Raw genomic sequence first — 17,568 nt, 5'->3', positions numbered from 1 at the left:
TTTTCTTTAAATGACCCACTGTTCTGTAAAATAAAAGTTCTATTCCTAATATTATCATTTTTCAGCTGTTTTAATCCTGGCTGACAGCTCAGCTTTCTGGCATATGGGCACAGTGTCCATCAAGGATTTTGCCTCCCGTACCTCCAATATAAGCTGCTCCTTGCTCCCTCATACCCACGGAGGTATTCTGGCACCCGGGAGCTATAGGTGACTCCAGGCTCTCGGGCCCTAGGCACTCCCCAATCCTCCGCTACACCTCCATGGGCATTTAGCTTTGTTCCAGGAGGAGTATCACAGTCCACATTATCCAGGCTTGTTTTCACAGTACCTGCACTTCCGGAACTTGTAGCACATGTAACTTCGCTACTTGTCAGAGCAGCCTTGCAGCTACTTTTTCTCCATGGGCTCAGGAGGTACTGGAGATACATCGCTGCACCCGGAGACCTCTGGTGCAGTTCCTGATGCTGGTCCCTCGACAACTGGTCGCTGGCTCCCCCTGCCCCACACAGACCTACTTCAGGGGGCAGGTGTTGGGGGTTCTCCGATCTTCGCTCATACCAGGAAACAAACTCTCCTTCTGGGGAAAGGAAAGTCACTCCTGGGAGACAGATGGATCTCTCTCCAAGCCGAGCACACCAAACGCTCACAGCAAACCCAAACAGGAAGATGCTCCCTCTAGTGGCCAGACTCCAGAGCTGTACTATTCTACTGGTGGGTTCACTGTGTACAAACATTAAATTGTTTATCCTGTATTATACACCAGAGCTTCACTCACTATTCTGCTGGTGAGGTCACTGTGTACATACATTACATTACTTATCCTGTACTGATCCTGAGTTATATCCTGTATTATACACTAGAGCTGTACTCACTATTCTGCTGGTGAGGTCACTGTGTACATACATTACATTACTTATCCTGTACTGATCCTGAGTTATATCCTGTATTATACTCCAGAGCTGTACTCCCTATTCTGCTGGTGAGGTCACTGTGTACATACATTACATTACTTATCCTGTACTGATCCTGAGTTATATCCTGTATTATACTCCAGAGCTGTACTCACTATTCTGCTGGTGAGGTCACTGTGTACATACATTACATTACTTATCCTGTACTGACCCTGAGTTATATCCTGTATTATACTCCAGAGCTGTACTCACTATTCTGCTGGTGAGGTCACTGTGTACATAACATTACATTACTTATCCTGTACTGATCCTGAGTTATATCCTGTATTATACTCCAGATCTGTACTCCCTATTCTACTGGTGAGGTCACTGTGTACATACATTACATTACTTATCCTGTACTGATCCTGAGTTATATCCTGTATTATACTCCAGAGCTGTACTCACTATTCTGCTGGTGAGGTCACTGTGTAAATACATTACATTACTTATCCTGTACTGATCCTGAGTTATATCCTGTATTATACTCCAGAGCTGTACTCACTATTCTGCTGGTGAGGTCACTGTGTACATACATTACATTACTTATCCTGTACTGATCCTGAGTTATATCCTGTATTATACTCCAGATCTGTACTCACTATTCTACTGGTGAGGTCACTGTGTACATACATTACATTACTTATCCTGTACTGATCCTGAGTTATATCCTGTATTATACTCCAGAGCTGTACTCACTATTCTGCTGGTGAGGTCACTGTGTAAATACATTACATTACTTATCCTGTACTGATCCTGAGTTATATCCTGTATTATACCCCAGAGCTGTACTCACTATTCTGCTGGTGAGGTCACTGTGTACATACATTACATTACTTATCCTGTACTGATCCTGAGTTATATCCTGTATTATACCCCAGAGCTGTACTCACTATTCTGCTGGTGAGGTCACTGTGTACATACATTACATTACTTATCCTGTACTGATCCTGAGTTATATCCTGTATTATACTCCAGAGCTGTACTCACTATTCTGCTGGTGAGGTCACTGTGTACATACATTACATTACTTATCCTGTACTGATCCTGAGTTATATCCTGTATTATACTCCAGAGCTGTACTCACTATTCTGCTGGTGAGGTCACTGTGTACATACATTACATTACTTATCCTGTACTGATCCTGAGTTATATCCTGTATTATACTCCAGAGCTGTACTCACTATTCTGCAGGTGGAGTCACTGTGTACATACATTACATTACTTATCCTGTACTGATCCTGAGTTATACCCTGTATTATACTCCAGAGCTGTACTCACTATTCTGCAAAAGCATTTCTGGTTCATTTACGATAAGAAATCCCATTGTCTATTTTATAGTGTAGAATAGTTGTCTCCAAACTGTCGATCTCCAGCTGTTGCAAAACTACAACTCCCAACGGCTGTCCGAGCATGCTGGGAGTTGTAGTTTAGCAACAGCTGGAGATCCACAGTTTGAAGACCACTCTTCTATAAAACAAGATTATTTTTTTTATATAGTTTATACGATACAAGTCCTTTGTTTTATATTTGTTCTCTTGCCCCAAGAGCTTGCACTTCTTTTACAGCCCAGCTCAGCTGAACCTATAGATGTTGTAATTGCTGCTGTGCCGCTGCTGTGTGTCATTGTGCGGAGAGGCTCCCTGGTGACACTTCCTATGTAATGAATAACACCCGCAGAGTCCATGGGCGTGTCGCCGTCTCTCTCTCTTTTTATATATGAAGCTATTTCTGCTTCTTGTCTGTGGTTATCTCACGAGCTAGGAATTCTCTATCAGGCGTGCTGCAGAGCGTCTCCTCCTGCGCAGCCTGCAGATGATAATAATGAGGCTGCCAGCTTTATACATTACTTGCCTGAAATATTCTTCATTCCTTGCTGCAAATTCCTAATCCCATACCTGGAGGCCAGAGAAATCCCTGGTAATCCCCCTCCACCACCCCCCATATGAAGACATGTATTGGTTAAGTGTTCTGCACAGGCCCCGGGGAGTATGTGGCGGTATCACGGTATGACAGATTCTTTGTGAATTATGAGCACTGCACGGTAACTTAACTCTACCAGTGCCTCTGTAGCTCCTCTTGTGCAGGCCATGTAGGGGTTAAGTAGCGATCCTTTCACTACCACAGAACGCAGAGCAAATGTGCTGACCCCAGGCCTTGTCCTCGCCTGACCGTGTGTCCCCATCAGCCAGTCCGCCTGTCACATCTCTGTTTTTCGCTCCAATAGAATTACCCTTTTTTTTTTTTTTTGTGGGGTGTATCTCTGGTTCTAATAAAGTGTATAGTTTTATGATGTTATAGTTTACTACAGTGTGTATGTATTTATAGGTTACTTTTATTTCATATGTTGTCATTTGATACCTATTAACTTTATGTTCTGCTTCTTTTTTTTTTTTGCAGCAATTGGAGCGGCATCGCAGCAGCGCTTTTGGGTTTTGGGCGGGGTTCCTCTCCGGGATGCTGTGGAGTATCGCTTCCACCCTGCGCCTTTCTCGCAGCTCTCAATGCCAGTATGATCGCACTCACCAGCTAGATGTGCCAGATTGGAGTATTGGCTGCCATAGAGGAGGGCCAAGGGCAGCGCACGGAGACACGGGGGTAAGAGGTTGGAAAATATATTAAATATAAATAAATATATATCTAAAATGATGTGCATATGCGCACGCACGTAAAAAAAAAATATATATATATACCGTATTTATCAGGGTATACCACGCATCGGCCTATAACACGCACCCTCATTTTACCAAGGATATTTGGGTAAAAAAAGTTTTTTACCCAAATATCCATGGTAAAATGAGGGTGCGTGTGTGCGCGTGTATACCCCGATACACCCCCAGGAAAGGCAGGGGGAGAGAGGCCATCGCTGCCCGCTTCTCTCCCCCTGCCTTCCCTGGGGTCTAGAGCCCTGCTGCCGGCCCTTCTCTCCCCCTGGCTATCGGCGCCGCTGCCCGTTCTCTCCCCCTGACTATCGGTACCGGCGCCCCATTGCCGGCGCCGATAGCCAGGGGGAGAGAAGCGGCGCCGACAGCCAGGGGGAGAGAAGGGGCAGCGGCACCCATTGCCGGCGCCGCTGCCCCGTTGCCTCCCCCCATCCCCGGTGGCATAATTACCTGGGTCGGGTCCGCGCTGCTGCAGGCCTCCGGCGTGCGTCCCCTGCGTCGTTGCTATGCGCGGCGCACTGACGTCATGCGCTGTGCCGTGCAGCGCATAGCAACGACGAAGGGGACGCACGCCGGAGGCCTGCAGCAGCGCGAACCCGACCCAGGTAATTATGCCACCGGGGATGGGGGGAGGCAACGGGGCAGCGGCGCCGGCAATGGGTGCCACTGCCCCTTCTCTCCCCCTGGCTATCGGCGCTGGCACCGATAGTGGGGACAGAACGGGCAGCGGCGCCGATAGCCAGGGGGTGAGAAGGGCCGGCAGCAGGGCTCTAGACCCCAGGGAAGGCAGGGGGAGAGAAGCGGGCAGCGACGGCCTCTCTCCCCCTGCCTTTCCTGGGGCGGTATCGGCGTATAACACGCACATAGACTTCAGGCTAAAAATTTTAGCCTAAAAAGTGCGTGTTATACGCCGATAAATACGGTATATATATGTATATATATATATAATATATATATATATATAGTGTGTGTGTGTGTATAGAAATATAATAAAAAATAAATATTCTATACACTTATACATATTTTTATATATACAACACACATTTATAGTAGTGGGTGTGTATATATAAATATATTAAGATACATATATAATGAAAAATAAATATATTTTTCAAGTCGCTTGATTTTTTATTTTTCACTACCTGGGAGTGCTTGTGTCTGTCTCTCTGTCTGTCTGTCTCTCTGTCTGTCTGTCTGTCTCTCTGTCTGTCTCTCTGTCTGTCTGTCTCTCTGTCTGTCTGTCTCTCTGTCTCTGTCTGTCTCTGTCTGTCTCTCTGTCTGTCTCTCTGTCTGTCTCTCTGTCTGTCTCTCTGTCTGTCTCTCTGTCTGTCTCTCTGTCTGTCTCTCTGTCTGTCTCTCTGTCTGTCTCTCTGTCTGTCTCTCTGTCTGTCTCTCTGTCTGTCTCTCTGTCTGTCTCTCTGTCTGTCTCTCTGTCTGTCTCTCTGTCTGTCTCTGTCTGTCTCTGTCTGTCTCTGTCTGTCTCTGTCTGTCTCTGTCTGTCTCTGTCTGTCTCTGTCTGTCTCTGTCTGTCTCTGTCTGTCTCTCTGTCTGTCTCTCTGTCTGTCTCTCTGTCTGTCTCTCTCTGTCTCTGTCTGTGTCTGTCTCTGTCTGTCTCTGTCTGTCTCTGTGTCTGTCTCTGTCTCTGTCTCTGTCTCTGTGTCTGTCTCTGTCTCTGTCTCTGTCTGTCTCTGTCTCTGTCTGTCTCTGTCTGTCTCTGTCTGTCTCTGTCTGTCTCTGTCTGTCTCTGTCTGTCTCTGTCTGTCTCTGTCTGTCTCTGTCTGTCTCTGTCTGTCTCTCTAAATAATATAGCTCCCAGTGGCGGCATGCATTGATTGCCTGGCTCTCAGCATAGAATTATAATGCTGCACGCTTATTCTCACTGATTGTGATCAATGGGGGGGATCTCGCCACTGACATATGGGGTATTTGACACGTTAAGCTATTTTCTTTTTTGTGATAGCAACACTTTAAATTCACCGATAGTGTTGGCATTTTACTATCTATATTATAAAATGATCCTGAAATCTTGCCATTTTGATTTTCACAACAAAACAGAGACTTCCTACTGTGCCTGTGGTGATAAGGAGGAGGCTGCTGGAAAATGATCTGTACGGTGACACTAGTAGATAGAGAAGACAGTAGATGAAGCTCACATCTCAGCCTCCCCCTCCCAGTGAAATGACCTTTCCAAAGGTCACAGAATATGCCCAGTAACCTTCCCATTCATGTAAGTAGGACAGCTTCGCTCCATGGGGCTTGCTGTAAAGCATATCACTAAATGCTGTTATAAACAGCTTAGGAAAGATGGCTGCCTTCATAAAAATGCACAAAAAAATTAAGGCCCCTTACATACTAGAGAGAAGCCATCTGAACCAGGACCAGTGTATGGGGCCCTCCCAACTTTCCTCTGACAGTGAATGCTTGGCTGAGCAGCTAAAACAAGTGCACTGTGACCTATAAGCTCATCATGCATATCTATCTCTCTCTACCTTCATACTCTTGACTGCTTGGCTTGGTCGCCATGTATGTGTTCTGAATAGGGAGATGGGAGGGAGCCACTGCCAGACTCCTCTGGCAGTGGCTTCTCTTCCCTTAAAACAAGAGCTTTTGGCATGTTAAAATCCAACATAGCCAGACCTTCTCACCCACAACATCTGCTTTCGGGGGAGAATGTCAGGAGGCCCCGTACAGTCCTGATGAAAAGCACTATTCACATTTCAGAACGTTATACCCCTACTCACAGGATAGGGGATGATTAGTGGGTTCATAGTTTGACTCCCATTCATCTTGCTGCTATAAAACACACTCGCCCTGCTGTACTGCCTATAGGGACCATACAGAATTGAAAAGTGGGTCTCCAATATGGCCGCCTCCATGGAAGTCTTTAAAAATACAAAATAGCTACAACTGTAAAAAAAAATATATTCTGTTTTGCATATTTCTATCTAGATCATGAAGTAAATATAAAATACACAAGGCAATACTCAAATAGTTTTTTATTTTTTCTGTATATTACACTTGTTTCTGAGGTCTGGCTGTTCTTATCTGATCTTTTCTTAGATGCAGAGCTGTCTGGAGTCACAGGGCTTTGTGTAATTCGGAGGAGAAGACCTTGTCCCTGGCCCCATCTATACACAGAAGGTCACCAATTTCCACAGCCTATCTAACTCTTTGGAGGCTCCATTGTGCTGGACTCATGAGGCATGTCCAGATGGACCCATCACCCAAGGAGGAGGCCGGTGGAGAGGACAGCCGAACTACATCAGGTGACTTAACCTCTCCGGGCCAGACTGGGGTTCTTAATTCTGGTCAGGACTGCAGGGTGCTGGTGGGGTACCCCGAGAATGAGCACAAACTCCAAAAAGTCTATCACGTCTCCATAACATCGGATAGCCCTGGTCCTAAAGCCATTTGCCGACAAGCCTTGAAGAGGGGACCACCAGAACAGCTTCCTGAGCCACCAAGGAGTCCAAGGAGGGCTTTTTGGGGAAACCCTAAGAGCGAGGTTCCACCTGGGAATTACCAGTCAGATGGGGACTATCAGAGCTGCTCTCTACCGGACGATGATGAGGATCCAGACACTTTTGAGGACGGATTGCTTACAGAAGAAATCCCAATGTGCAGTTCTGCTCAGCATTTCTCCCATAGTGGATTGAGAGTCATCGAACACAGAGCTGAGGGCTTCCCTTCCAAGGAACCTCAAGGCAGGCGACTAACCATACAGCCTCTCCCTAAAATAGCTTGCAGAAAGACTGTATCCCCCCCTCCTCCACCCTGCACCACTTTGCACAAAAGGAGCCCAAAAGAGACACAGCTGGGGGACTCCTATGGGTTGTCCACTGCCTCTGAAACCAATGGGTCAAACGTCTCAGTTGACCCTAGGACTTCTGAGGAGTCCACCAGCAACCAGCACATACTTGATAATGTTTTGCACAACAATGCACATCCAGAGACGTTGACAGACATCTTGGAGGCAGGTAGCCTGGGTGGCAGTCACAGCAGTGCCAATGGCAACCCCATGGTGGGTCTGTCATCTGAGGACACGTCAAAGGAAGCCTGTCTCCCTAGTATGCAAGATCAAAAGCCACAGACTGCAAATGGAGAAGACACCAGCTCATTGGAGAGGACTCCTCCTGGGCTGGCCCGTCTCTGCTCCCCAGGAAGTAGTAACACGGCAGTCAAGAGGAAGCTCCTTCCCGCCACCGACATGGAAGATTCTTGTTCCGAAGATGAAGGACATGGCAAAAGATGGAGAGGGGGCGAGAGCTGCCAGACACTCCACGGGTCCTGCAGAAGCACAGACTCCAAGGCTGCACCATTTTGGAACCATCTCTTGCCAACAGCCAGGAACTCTCAGAAGGTAAGAGGCGCTACATTGTTATGTACGGGGGGGGGGGGGGGGGGGGTTACCACATGCTTTGAAAGTAAGGTGCCTCAGATTTGGGCAGTTTTAGTTTTAGAAAAAATTTGGGGTAGATTAACTATCAGGGTCAAATGTTCTTATTATGTTAAGCTTAGTTTTATTCTTAAGTTTCATCCAATGCTTCATTCTGTATTTTTTTTTTTTTTTTGGATTTGCTAAAATGAGTCGCAGTACCAAACAGAGCTTGAGGACAGATTTAAAATTTTTTTTTTTTAAAGAAATCAGCTTAGTTTTTCTAGTCCTGTAAAACCCTTTAGTCTTTGGATAAGAGCCCAATGGTTGTTCCTTAACCCGTCAAGGGTCCTGAGACTTTTATTCACATTGCTAGTAGTACGACCAGGTAGCCAGGTCAGCCAAAGGCGAGGTGAGTGGAATTAGGGGAGTCAGCCAAAAAGTCAAGACACTTGCTGGGTTTAGGAACGCCCATCAGACTTTTATCTATTAGTCTGCATGCAGATGAAAAGCCCAATGGGCGTTCCTAAACCCGGCATGGGTCCTGAGTCTTTGGTTCTAAGCCCTTCTCTTTCCTTAATTTGCCGAAAAGTCAGGACATCTGCTAGATTTAGGAATTTCAATCAGACTCTTAGCTGCTCTTCTGCATCCAGATGAAGAGTCTGATGGGTGCTCCTAAACCCGACAAGGGTCCTGAGTCTTTGACTTTTAAGCCCTCCCTTCTCTCTTTAATTTGCCTACTAGGGAGTGTGGCCACCAGTGCTGACTCGTAGCCATGTCAATCAAAAGCAGGGTGGAGTTAGGGGAGTCAGCCGAAAAGTCAGGATATGTGCCAGGCAGGGGAACCCCCTATCAGGCTCTTAGCTGTTCATTTGCATGCAGATGAAGAGACCGATGGGCGGTTCTAAACTGACAAGGGTATGAATTTTGGCCATAAGCCCTCCCCTCTCTCTCTCTCTCTCTCTCTCTCTCTCTCTCTCTCTCTCTCTCTCTCTCTCTCTTTAATTTGCATGTTTAGCAATGTGCCCACCAGTGCAGACTTGTAGCCATGTCAATCAAAGGTGGAGGGGGAATTAGGGTAGTCAGCGGAAAAGTCAGGGCTTTTTTGCTGGATTTAGAAACGCCCATCAGACTCTTTGTATCCATGCAGAGTCTGATGGGCGCTCCTAAACCTGGCAAGGACCCTAAATCTTTGGCTGTAATTCCTCCTCTCTATCTTATATTCACAGCTAGGAGTGTGCAAACTATTGCAGACTTGAAGCCTTATCAATCAAAGGTGGAGGGGGAAATTAGGGGAGTCAGCCAAAAAGTCAGGACTCTTTTTGGATTTAGAAACCCCCATCAGACTCTTTATCTGCATGCAGATGATGAAGAGTCTGATGGGCATTAATAAACCCGACTAGCGTCCTGACTCTTTGGCTGTAAGCCCTCCCTTCAGTCTTTAATTTGCATGTTTAAAATTGTGCAGACGTGTAGCCATGTCAATCAAAGGAGGAGGGGAATCAGCCGAAAAGTCAGGACGCTTGCCTGGTTTAGGAACGCCCATCAGACTCTTGGCTGTTTGAACAGTCCAATGGACATTCCTAAACCCGACAAGGATCTTTGGGTGCAGGTCCTCCCCTCTATCTTTGATTCACATGGCTAGGAGCGTGCCCGTCAGTGCAGACACTTCAAGGATTAAAGGGGTTATCCAGGAAAAAACTTTTTTTATATAAATATCAACTGGCAAAGTTAAACAGATTTGTAAATTACTTATATTAAAAAATCTTAATCCTTTCAGTACTTATGAGCTTCTGAAGTTAAGGTTGTTCTTTTCTGTCTACGTCCTCTCTGATGACACCTGTCTCGGGTAACGCCCAGTTTAGAAGCAAATCCCCATAGCAAACCTCTTCTAAACTGGGCATTTCCCTAGACAGGTGTAATCCGAGAGCACTTAGACAGAAAATAACAACCTTAACTTCAGAAGCTCATAAGTACTGAAAGGATTAAGATTTTTTAATAGAAGTAATTTACAAATCTGTTTGACTTTCTGGAGCCAGTTGATATACATAAAAAAGTTTTTTCCTGGAATACCCCTTTAAGGAACGCCCATCAGACTCTTAGCTGTTCATTTGCATGCAGATAAAGAGTCCAAGGGGCATTCCTAAAATTTGCAAGGGTCCTGCGTCTTTGGCTGTAGACCCTCCCCTCTGTCTTTTAATTTGCATTGCTAGGAGTGTGCCTATCATTACAGACTTGTAGCCATGTCAATCAAAGGCAGAGGAGGAGTTCCTGGATTTAGGAACGCCCATGGGACACTTACCTGTTCATCTGCATGCAGATCATGAATTAATGAATCTTTTTCTCCCTTTTCCGTGCGGTAGGATAGGTGACGTAGCGGTGTTGGCAGGTTGGTGGGCACACGTCTGCAAACAGATTCTTTTTTTGTTTTTTTGTTTTTTTAAAGCAGAACCTAGATTTGTTGCGACATTTTCTTAAGGCGACAATCGTGATGAAAGCCAGCGCCGCAGCCATTATGTGCGGGGAAGTAAGATGTCAAATCTGTGAATATAGTACAGAGCGTTCTGCAAAGTTAACTGGAAGGAATAGCTACATAAAAAAAAAAATGACTACGCAACCCAACAAACTTGTGTAACAGGAAGCACGATGGGGCGAGGAGGGGTGAATTCTGCAAAAAAAAATAAAAAATAATAATAATGATAATATATATAAAACTGTGTCCATTCAGATGTTGCAAAAACTACAACTCCCAGCATGCCCGGACAGCCGTTGGCTGTCCGGACATGCTGGGAGTTGTAGTTTTGCAACTGCTGGAGGTCGACAGTTTGGAGACCACTGTTGTATGCTATTAAATAAGGAGTTGTCACCCAGCTTTCCCAGGCTCCTGAATAGGCCAAGGAAGTTGTATAATCACTAAAGAAATGTATCCATTACGGGCACATTCTGTCTACAAGAAAATGTATACTCTTAAGAGATCTATAGAAACGCGCAACAATGACCCCCAACCTCCCCCCGCCCTGTGAATGGAACATTCTGGCATACAAGTGTACAATGTGTATGAGCACAATGTCTGCTAATCCTCTGCCGTCATGGGTGTATATACGTGTATACAATGCAGACTCAATGCCCCAGGAGGTGATTCATCACAATACGTTGTATCTTCGAGTTCTTCTCATTAGGATTAGTGTTCATGTCTTACTCCGGTCATACGCTGTGTTTTGTTACAGTGCGTCCTGTGTGTACATTGATATTGTGTCAACTAAAAACAATAAAATATAAATGGAGCAGTATTATAGTAGTCATATTCTTGTATATAGGGGGCAGTATTATAGTAGTTATATTCTTGTATATAGGAGGCAGTATTATAGTAGTTATATTCTTGTATATAGGAGGCAGTATTATAGTAGTTATATTCTTGTATATAGGAGCAGTATTATAGTAGTTATATTCTTGTATATAGGAGCAGTATTATAGTAGTTATATTCTTGTATATAGGAGGCAGTATTATAGTAGTTATATTCTTGTATATAGGAGGCAGTATTATAGTAGTTATATTCTTGTATATAGGAGGCAGTATTATAGTAGTTATATTCTTGTATATAGGAGCAGTATTATAGTAGTTATATTCTTGTATATTGGAGCAGTATTATAGTAGTTATTTTCTTGTATATAGGAGGCAGTATTATAGTAGTTATATTCTTGTATATAGGAGGCAGTATTATAGTAGTTATATTCTTGTATATAGGAGGCAGTATTATAGTAGTTATATTCTTGTATATAGGAGCAGTATTATAGTAGTTATATTCTTGTATATAGGGAGCAGTATTATAGTAGTTATATTCTTGTATATAGGAGCAGTATTATAGTAGTTATATTCTTGTATATAGGAGCAGTATTATAGTAGTTATATTCTTGTATATAGGAGGCAGTATTATAGTAGTTATATTCTTGTATATAGGAGGCAGTATTATAGTAGTTATATTCTTGTATATAGGAGGCAGTATTATAGTAGTTATATTCTTGTATATAGGAGGCAGTGTTATAGTAGTTATATTCTTGTACATAGGAGGCAGTGTTATAGTAGTTATGTGCTTGTATATAGGAGCAGTATTTTAGTAGTTACCGTATATTCTTGTATATAGGAGCAGTATTATAGTAGTTATATTCTTGTATATAGGAGCAGTATTATAGTAGTTATATGCTTGTATATAGGAGCAGTATTATAGTAGTTATATGCTTGTATATAGGGAGCAGTAGTATAGTAGTTATATTCTTGTACATAGGAGCAGTAGTATAGTAGTTATATTGTTGTATATAGGAGCAGTATTATAGTAGTTATATTCTTGTATATAGGAGCAGTATTATAGTAGTTATATTCTTGTATATAGGAGCAGTATTATAGTAGTTATATTCTTGTACATAGGAGCAGTATTATAGTAGTTATATTCTTGTATATAGAAGCAGTATTATAGTAGTTATATTGTATATAGGAGGCCGTATAATAGTAGTTATATTGTTGTATATAGGAGCAGTATTATAGTAGTTATATTCTTGTATATAGGAGGCAGTATTATAGTAGTTATATTCTTGTATATAGGAGCAGTATTATAGTAGTTATATTCTTGTACATAGGAGCAGTATTATAGTAGTTATATTCTTGTATATAGAAGCAGTATTATAGTAGTTATATTGTATATAGGAGGCCGTATAATAGTAGTTATATTCTTGTATATAGGAGGCAGTATTATAGTAGTTATATTCTTGTATATAGGAGCAGTATTATAGTAGTTATATTCTTGTATATAGGAGGCAGTATTATAGTAGTTATATTCTTGTATATAGGAGGCAGTATTATAGTAGTTATATTCTTGTATATAGGAGTGGTATTATAGTAGTTATATTCTTGTGTGTGTATATAGGAGCAGTATTATAGTAGTTCAGGGATGTGGAAATCCTATAGCCCGACGCCCGGGACAAGTAGTTTTGGGCGCCGGGCAGGTGAATTGTTTATAGATTTAGCCCTGTATCGGGCAGGGACAGACAGACTTCCCCCTTATTTTTCTTTAATGTCGATGTGAGGGGCAGGAGCCGATGGAAGTCTCCACCTCACACCGGCGCTCAGAGTGTATGGGGGGGCGGCGGCCTCCAGCTGACTGCAGAGCCCCCTTATCTCCCCTCCCGGAGGATGGACGGAGCTCAGAAGACACAGCAGGGGGAGAGAAAGGATGTAGACAGCTCCGTGCACAGCTCCATCCCCCGCACACAGCTCCATCCCCCGCACTCAGCTCTATCCCTCCCCCTCCCACTGCTCTGTCTCCACAGGACCTAATCCACCACGGGGCGGTTGCTTGTTTGCACGGGGAAAACACAGAGCAGGGGGGGAGGGGGAGGACGGAAATCTCACCTCACACCGACCGGGACTACAGCTCTGATGTCCACTCATGGCCGGATCAGGTGAGGAGACCAAGAATACAGGCGGCGGCAGGAAGGGTGGTTGTATATGTATGGTGTGAGTGTATGTGTGATGTGTGTATATGTATGATGGGGGGGCAGCGGCAGGTGTATGTATGATGTGTGCATATGTATGGTGTATATGTAGGGTGTGAGTGTGTGTGATGTATGTATGTAATGTGTGATGGGGGGGCAGCGGCAGGTGTATGTATGATGTGTGCATATGTATGGTGTATATGTAGGGTGTGAGTGTATGTGTGTATGTAATGTATGATGTGGGGGGGGGCAGTGGCGGGTGTATGTATGATGTGTGCCTATGTATGGTGTGAGTGTATGTGTGTATGTAATGTATGATGTGGGGGGGGGCAGTGGCGGGTGTATGTATGATGTGTGCATATGTATGGTGTGAGTGTATGCGTGTATGTAATGATGTGTGGGGGGGCAGCGGTGGGTGTATGTATGATGTGTGCATATGTATGGTGTGAGTGTATGTGTGTATGTAATGTATGATGTGGGGGGGCAGTGGCGGGGGTGTGTGTATGTATGATATGGGGCAGTGGCAGGTGCATGTATGATGTGTGCATATGTATGGTGCATATGTATGGTGTGAGTGTATGTGTGTATGTAATGTATGATGTGTGGGGGGGCAGCGGTGGGTGTATGTATGATGTGTGTGTATATGTAGGGTGTGAGTGTATGTGTGTATGTAATGTATGATGTGGGGGGGGCAGTGGCGGGGGTGTGTGTATGATGTGTGCATATGTATGGTGTATATGTAGGGTGTGAGTGTGTGTGATGTATGTATGTAATGTGTGATGGGGGGCAGCGGCAGGTGTATGTATGATGTGTGCATATGTATGGTGTATATGTAGGGTGTGAGTGTATGTGTGTATGTAATGTATGATGTGGGGGGGGGCAGTGGCGGGTGTATGTATGATGTGTGCCTATGTATGGTGTGAGTGTATGTGTGTATGTAATGTATGATGTGGGGGGGGGGCAGTGGCGGGTGTATGTATGATGTGTGCATATGTATGGTGTGAGTGTATGCGTGTATGTAATGATGTGTGGGGGGGCAGCGGTGGGTGTATGTATGATGTGTGCATATGTATGGTGTGAGTGTATGTGTGTATGTAATGTATGATGTGGGGGGGCAGTGGCGGGGGTGTGTGTATGTATGATATGGGGCAGTGGCAGGTGCATGTATGATGTGTGCATATGTATGGTGCATATGTATGGTGTGAGTGTATGTGTGTATGTAATGTATGATGTGTGGGGGGGCAGCGGTGGGTGTATGTATGATGTGTGTGTATATGTAGGGTGTGAGTGTATGTGTGTATGTAATGTATGATGTGGGGGGGGCAGTGGCGGGGGTGTGTGTATGATGTGTGCATATGTATGGTGTGAGTGTATGTGTGTATGTAATGTATGATGTGGGGGGGGCAGTGGCGGGGGTGTGTGTATGATGTGTGCATATGTATGGTGTGAGTGTATGTGTGTATGTAATGTATGATGGGGGGGGTGTGTATGTATGATATGGGGCAGTGGCTGATGCATGTATGATGTGTATGCATGAATGTTTTGTATAGGAGCGGACTGTCACGTCGGGCATTAGGGCAGTTGTACCATCTAATTTTATTTATTTTTAGTGGCCCCCGCACTAAATTGCACCCCCAGAATCCCGCCCCCTTCATACTCACCCGCCAACCAAGAGCCCCACAGATGCACACAAACACACCCGAACCAAAACTACAACTCCCAGCATGTTGGACCATAACCTAAACTGTAGAACTATAAAGTGTAACATGCTGGGAGTTGTAGTTTTGGTTTGTGTCAGCTGCAGAGCCATAGGATGTGTCAAGGAATACTGGGAATTACAGTTAGTAACTACAACACCCAGCATGCCCTGATGCAGCCTATGGCTCTGCAGCTGACCCGAACCAAAACTACAACTCCCAGCATGTTGGACCATAACCTAAACTGTAGAACTATAAAGTGTAACATGCTGGGAGTTGTAGTTTTGGTTCGGGTCAGCTGCAGAGCCATAGGCTGCATCAGGGCATGCTGGGTGTTGTAGTTACTAACTGTAATTCCCAGTATTCCTTGACACATCCTATGGCTCTGCAGCTGACACAAACCAAAACTACAACTCCCAGCATGTTACACAATAACCTTAACTGTACTATACAGTGCACCATGCTGCAACACCCACACAACCATAGACTGTATCAGGGCATGCTGGGAGTTGTAGTTATCTAGTAACTAAATGCAACTTCCAGCATTTTCTGACACAAAATGCACCATATAAACTGGAGAAGCAGGACACCCCCCAGTAACACATAAGTCCCTATTGAGACTGAAAAATAGTGATTAAAATATTTTAAAAAGTGCGTGTACATGTGAATAAGCCCCTTTCCTAATAAATGTTTCCAATTTTCTTTAAATAAAAATAATGTACAAAAATAAACATAAGTGGTATCGCTACATGTGGAAATGTCCAGACTATTAAAATATAATGTTAATTAAACCGTACGGTGAACGGTGTAAATGTAAATAATAGTCCAGAATTGCTCATTTTTGGTCACTTCATATTAGAAATTTTTTATAAGGTGATCAAAAAGTTATATCTGGACTTATCTGTGGTTGTCTGGGGGGTAAGAGGATCTACAGCTCTCCTGCCGCTAATATCCTGACATACTGCGATCACCTATTAACCCATTAGATCAGCGCTGTCAGCAGTGTCTAAAGGATCTTATATCCATCCCTGGTGGTCTAGTGGGGGGGGATCAGACTATTTTGGTTGAAATTATTTTATCTACCAGGACAAGTGGATTTTCTTGAGGGACAAGTAGATTGTGTTCTGCTTTAGTACCTTGGACAAGTCGTTTTTTTTTTAATTTCCACACCCCTGTAGTTATATTCTTGTATATAGGGGCAGTATTATAGTAGTTATATTCTTGTATATAGGAGCAGTATTATAGTAGTTATATTCTTGTATATAGGAGCAGTATTATAGTATTTATATTCTTGTATATAGGAGGCAGTATTATAGTAGTTATATTCTTGTACATAGGAGCAGTATTATAGTAGTTATATTCTTGTATATAGGAGGCAGTATTATAGTAGTTATATTCTTGTATATAGGGAGCAGTATTATAGTAGTTATATTCTTGTATATAGGAGCAGTATTATAGTAGTTATATTCTTGTATATAGGAGCAGTATTATAGTAGTTATATTCTTGTATATAGGAGGCAGTATTATAGTAGATATATTCTTGTATATAGGAGGCAGTATTATAGTAGTTATATTCTTGTATACATGAGCAGTATTATAGTTGTTATATTCTTGTATATAGGGGCAGTATTATAGTAGTTATATTCTTCCATATAGGGAGCAGTATTATAGTAGTTATATTCTTGTATATAGGAGCAGTATTATAGTAGTTATATTCTTGTATATAGGAGCAGTATTATAGTAGTTATATTCTTGTACATAGGAGCAGTATTATAGTAGTTATATTCTTGTATATAGGAGGCAGTATTATAGTAGTTATATTCTTGTATATAGAAGGCAGTATTATAGTAGTTATATTCTTGTATATAGGGGCAGTATTATAGTAGTTATATTCTTCCATATAGGGAGCAGTATTATAGTAGTTATATTCTTGTATATAGGAGCAGTATTATAGTAGTTATATTCTTGTATATAGGGGGCAGTATTATAGTAGTTATATTCTTGTATATAGGAGACAGTATTATAGTAGTTATATTCTTGTATATAGGGGGCAGTATTATAGTAGTTATATTCTTGTGTGTATATAGGAGCAGTATTATAGTAGTTATATTCTTGTGTGTATATAGGAGCAGTATTATAGTAGTTATATTCTTGTGTGTGTGTATATAGGAGCAGTATTATAGTAGTTATATTCTTGTGTATATAGGAGGCAGTATTATAGTAGTTATATTCTTGTATATAGGAGCAGTATTATAGTAGTTATATTCTTGTATATAGGAGCAGTATTATAGTAGTTATATTCTTGTATATAGGAGCAGTATTACAGTCGTTATATTCTTGTATATAGGAGTGGTATTATAGTAGTTATATTCTTGTGTGTGTATATAGGATCAGTA

At 43.0% G+C, this 17,568-nt stretch overlaps 1 protein-coding gene across 8 annotated transcripts in view; it reads left to right on the top strand.

Moving 5' to 3' along the window:
• The window catches only part of ATOSB (atos homolog B), an 82,163-nt gene that overhangs the window by 27,776 nt on the left and 36,819 nt on the right, over window positions 1–17,568 (top strand). For 4 of the 8 annotated variants that reach the window (XM_056547011.1, XM_056547030.1, XM_056547021.1 and 1 more), the window contains 2 exons: window positions 3,351–3,548; window positions 6,674–7,973. In XM_056547011.1, coding sequence (XP_056402986.1) covers window positions 3,484–3,548; window positions 6,674–7,973 — 1,365 coding nt within the window. In that variant the 5' untranslated portion in view covers window positions 3,351–3,483. Of the gene's footprint in view, window positions 1–2,469; window positions 2,871–2,939; window positions 2,958–3,350; window positions 3,556–5,668; window positions 5,841–6,673; window positions 7,974–17,568 lie in introns of those variants that run through there. The other 4 variants (XM_056547052.1, XM_056547035.1, XM_056547042.1 and 1 more) reach the window with 4 other exon arrangements.

This window comes from Hyla sarda, chromosome 1 (assembly GCF_029499605.1).
Source record: "Hyla sarda isolate aHylSar1 chromosome 1, aHylSar1.hap1, whole genome shotgun sequence".
Lineage (NCBI taxonomy): Eukaryota > Metazoa > Chordata > Amphibia > Anura > Hylidae > Hyla > Hyla sarda.
Note: the sequence above shows the minus strand (reverse complement) of the source record. Positions and strands in the feature narration are given on the sequence as shown.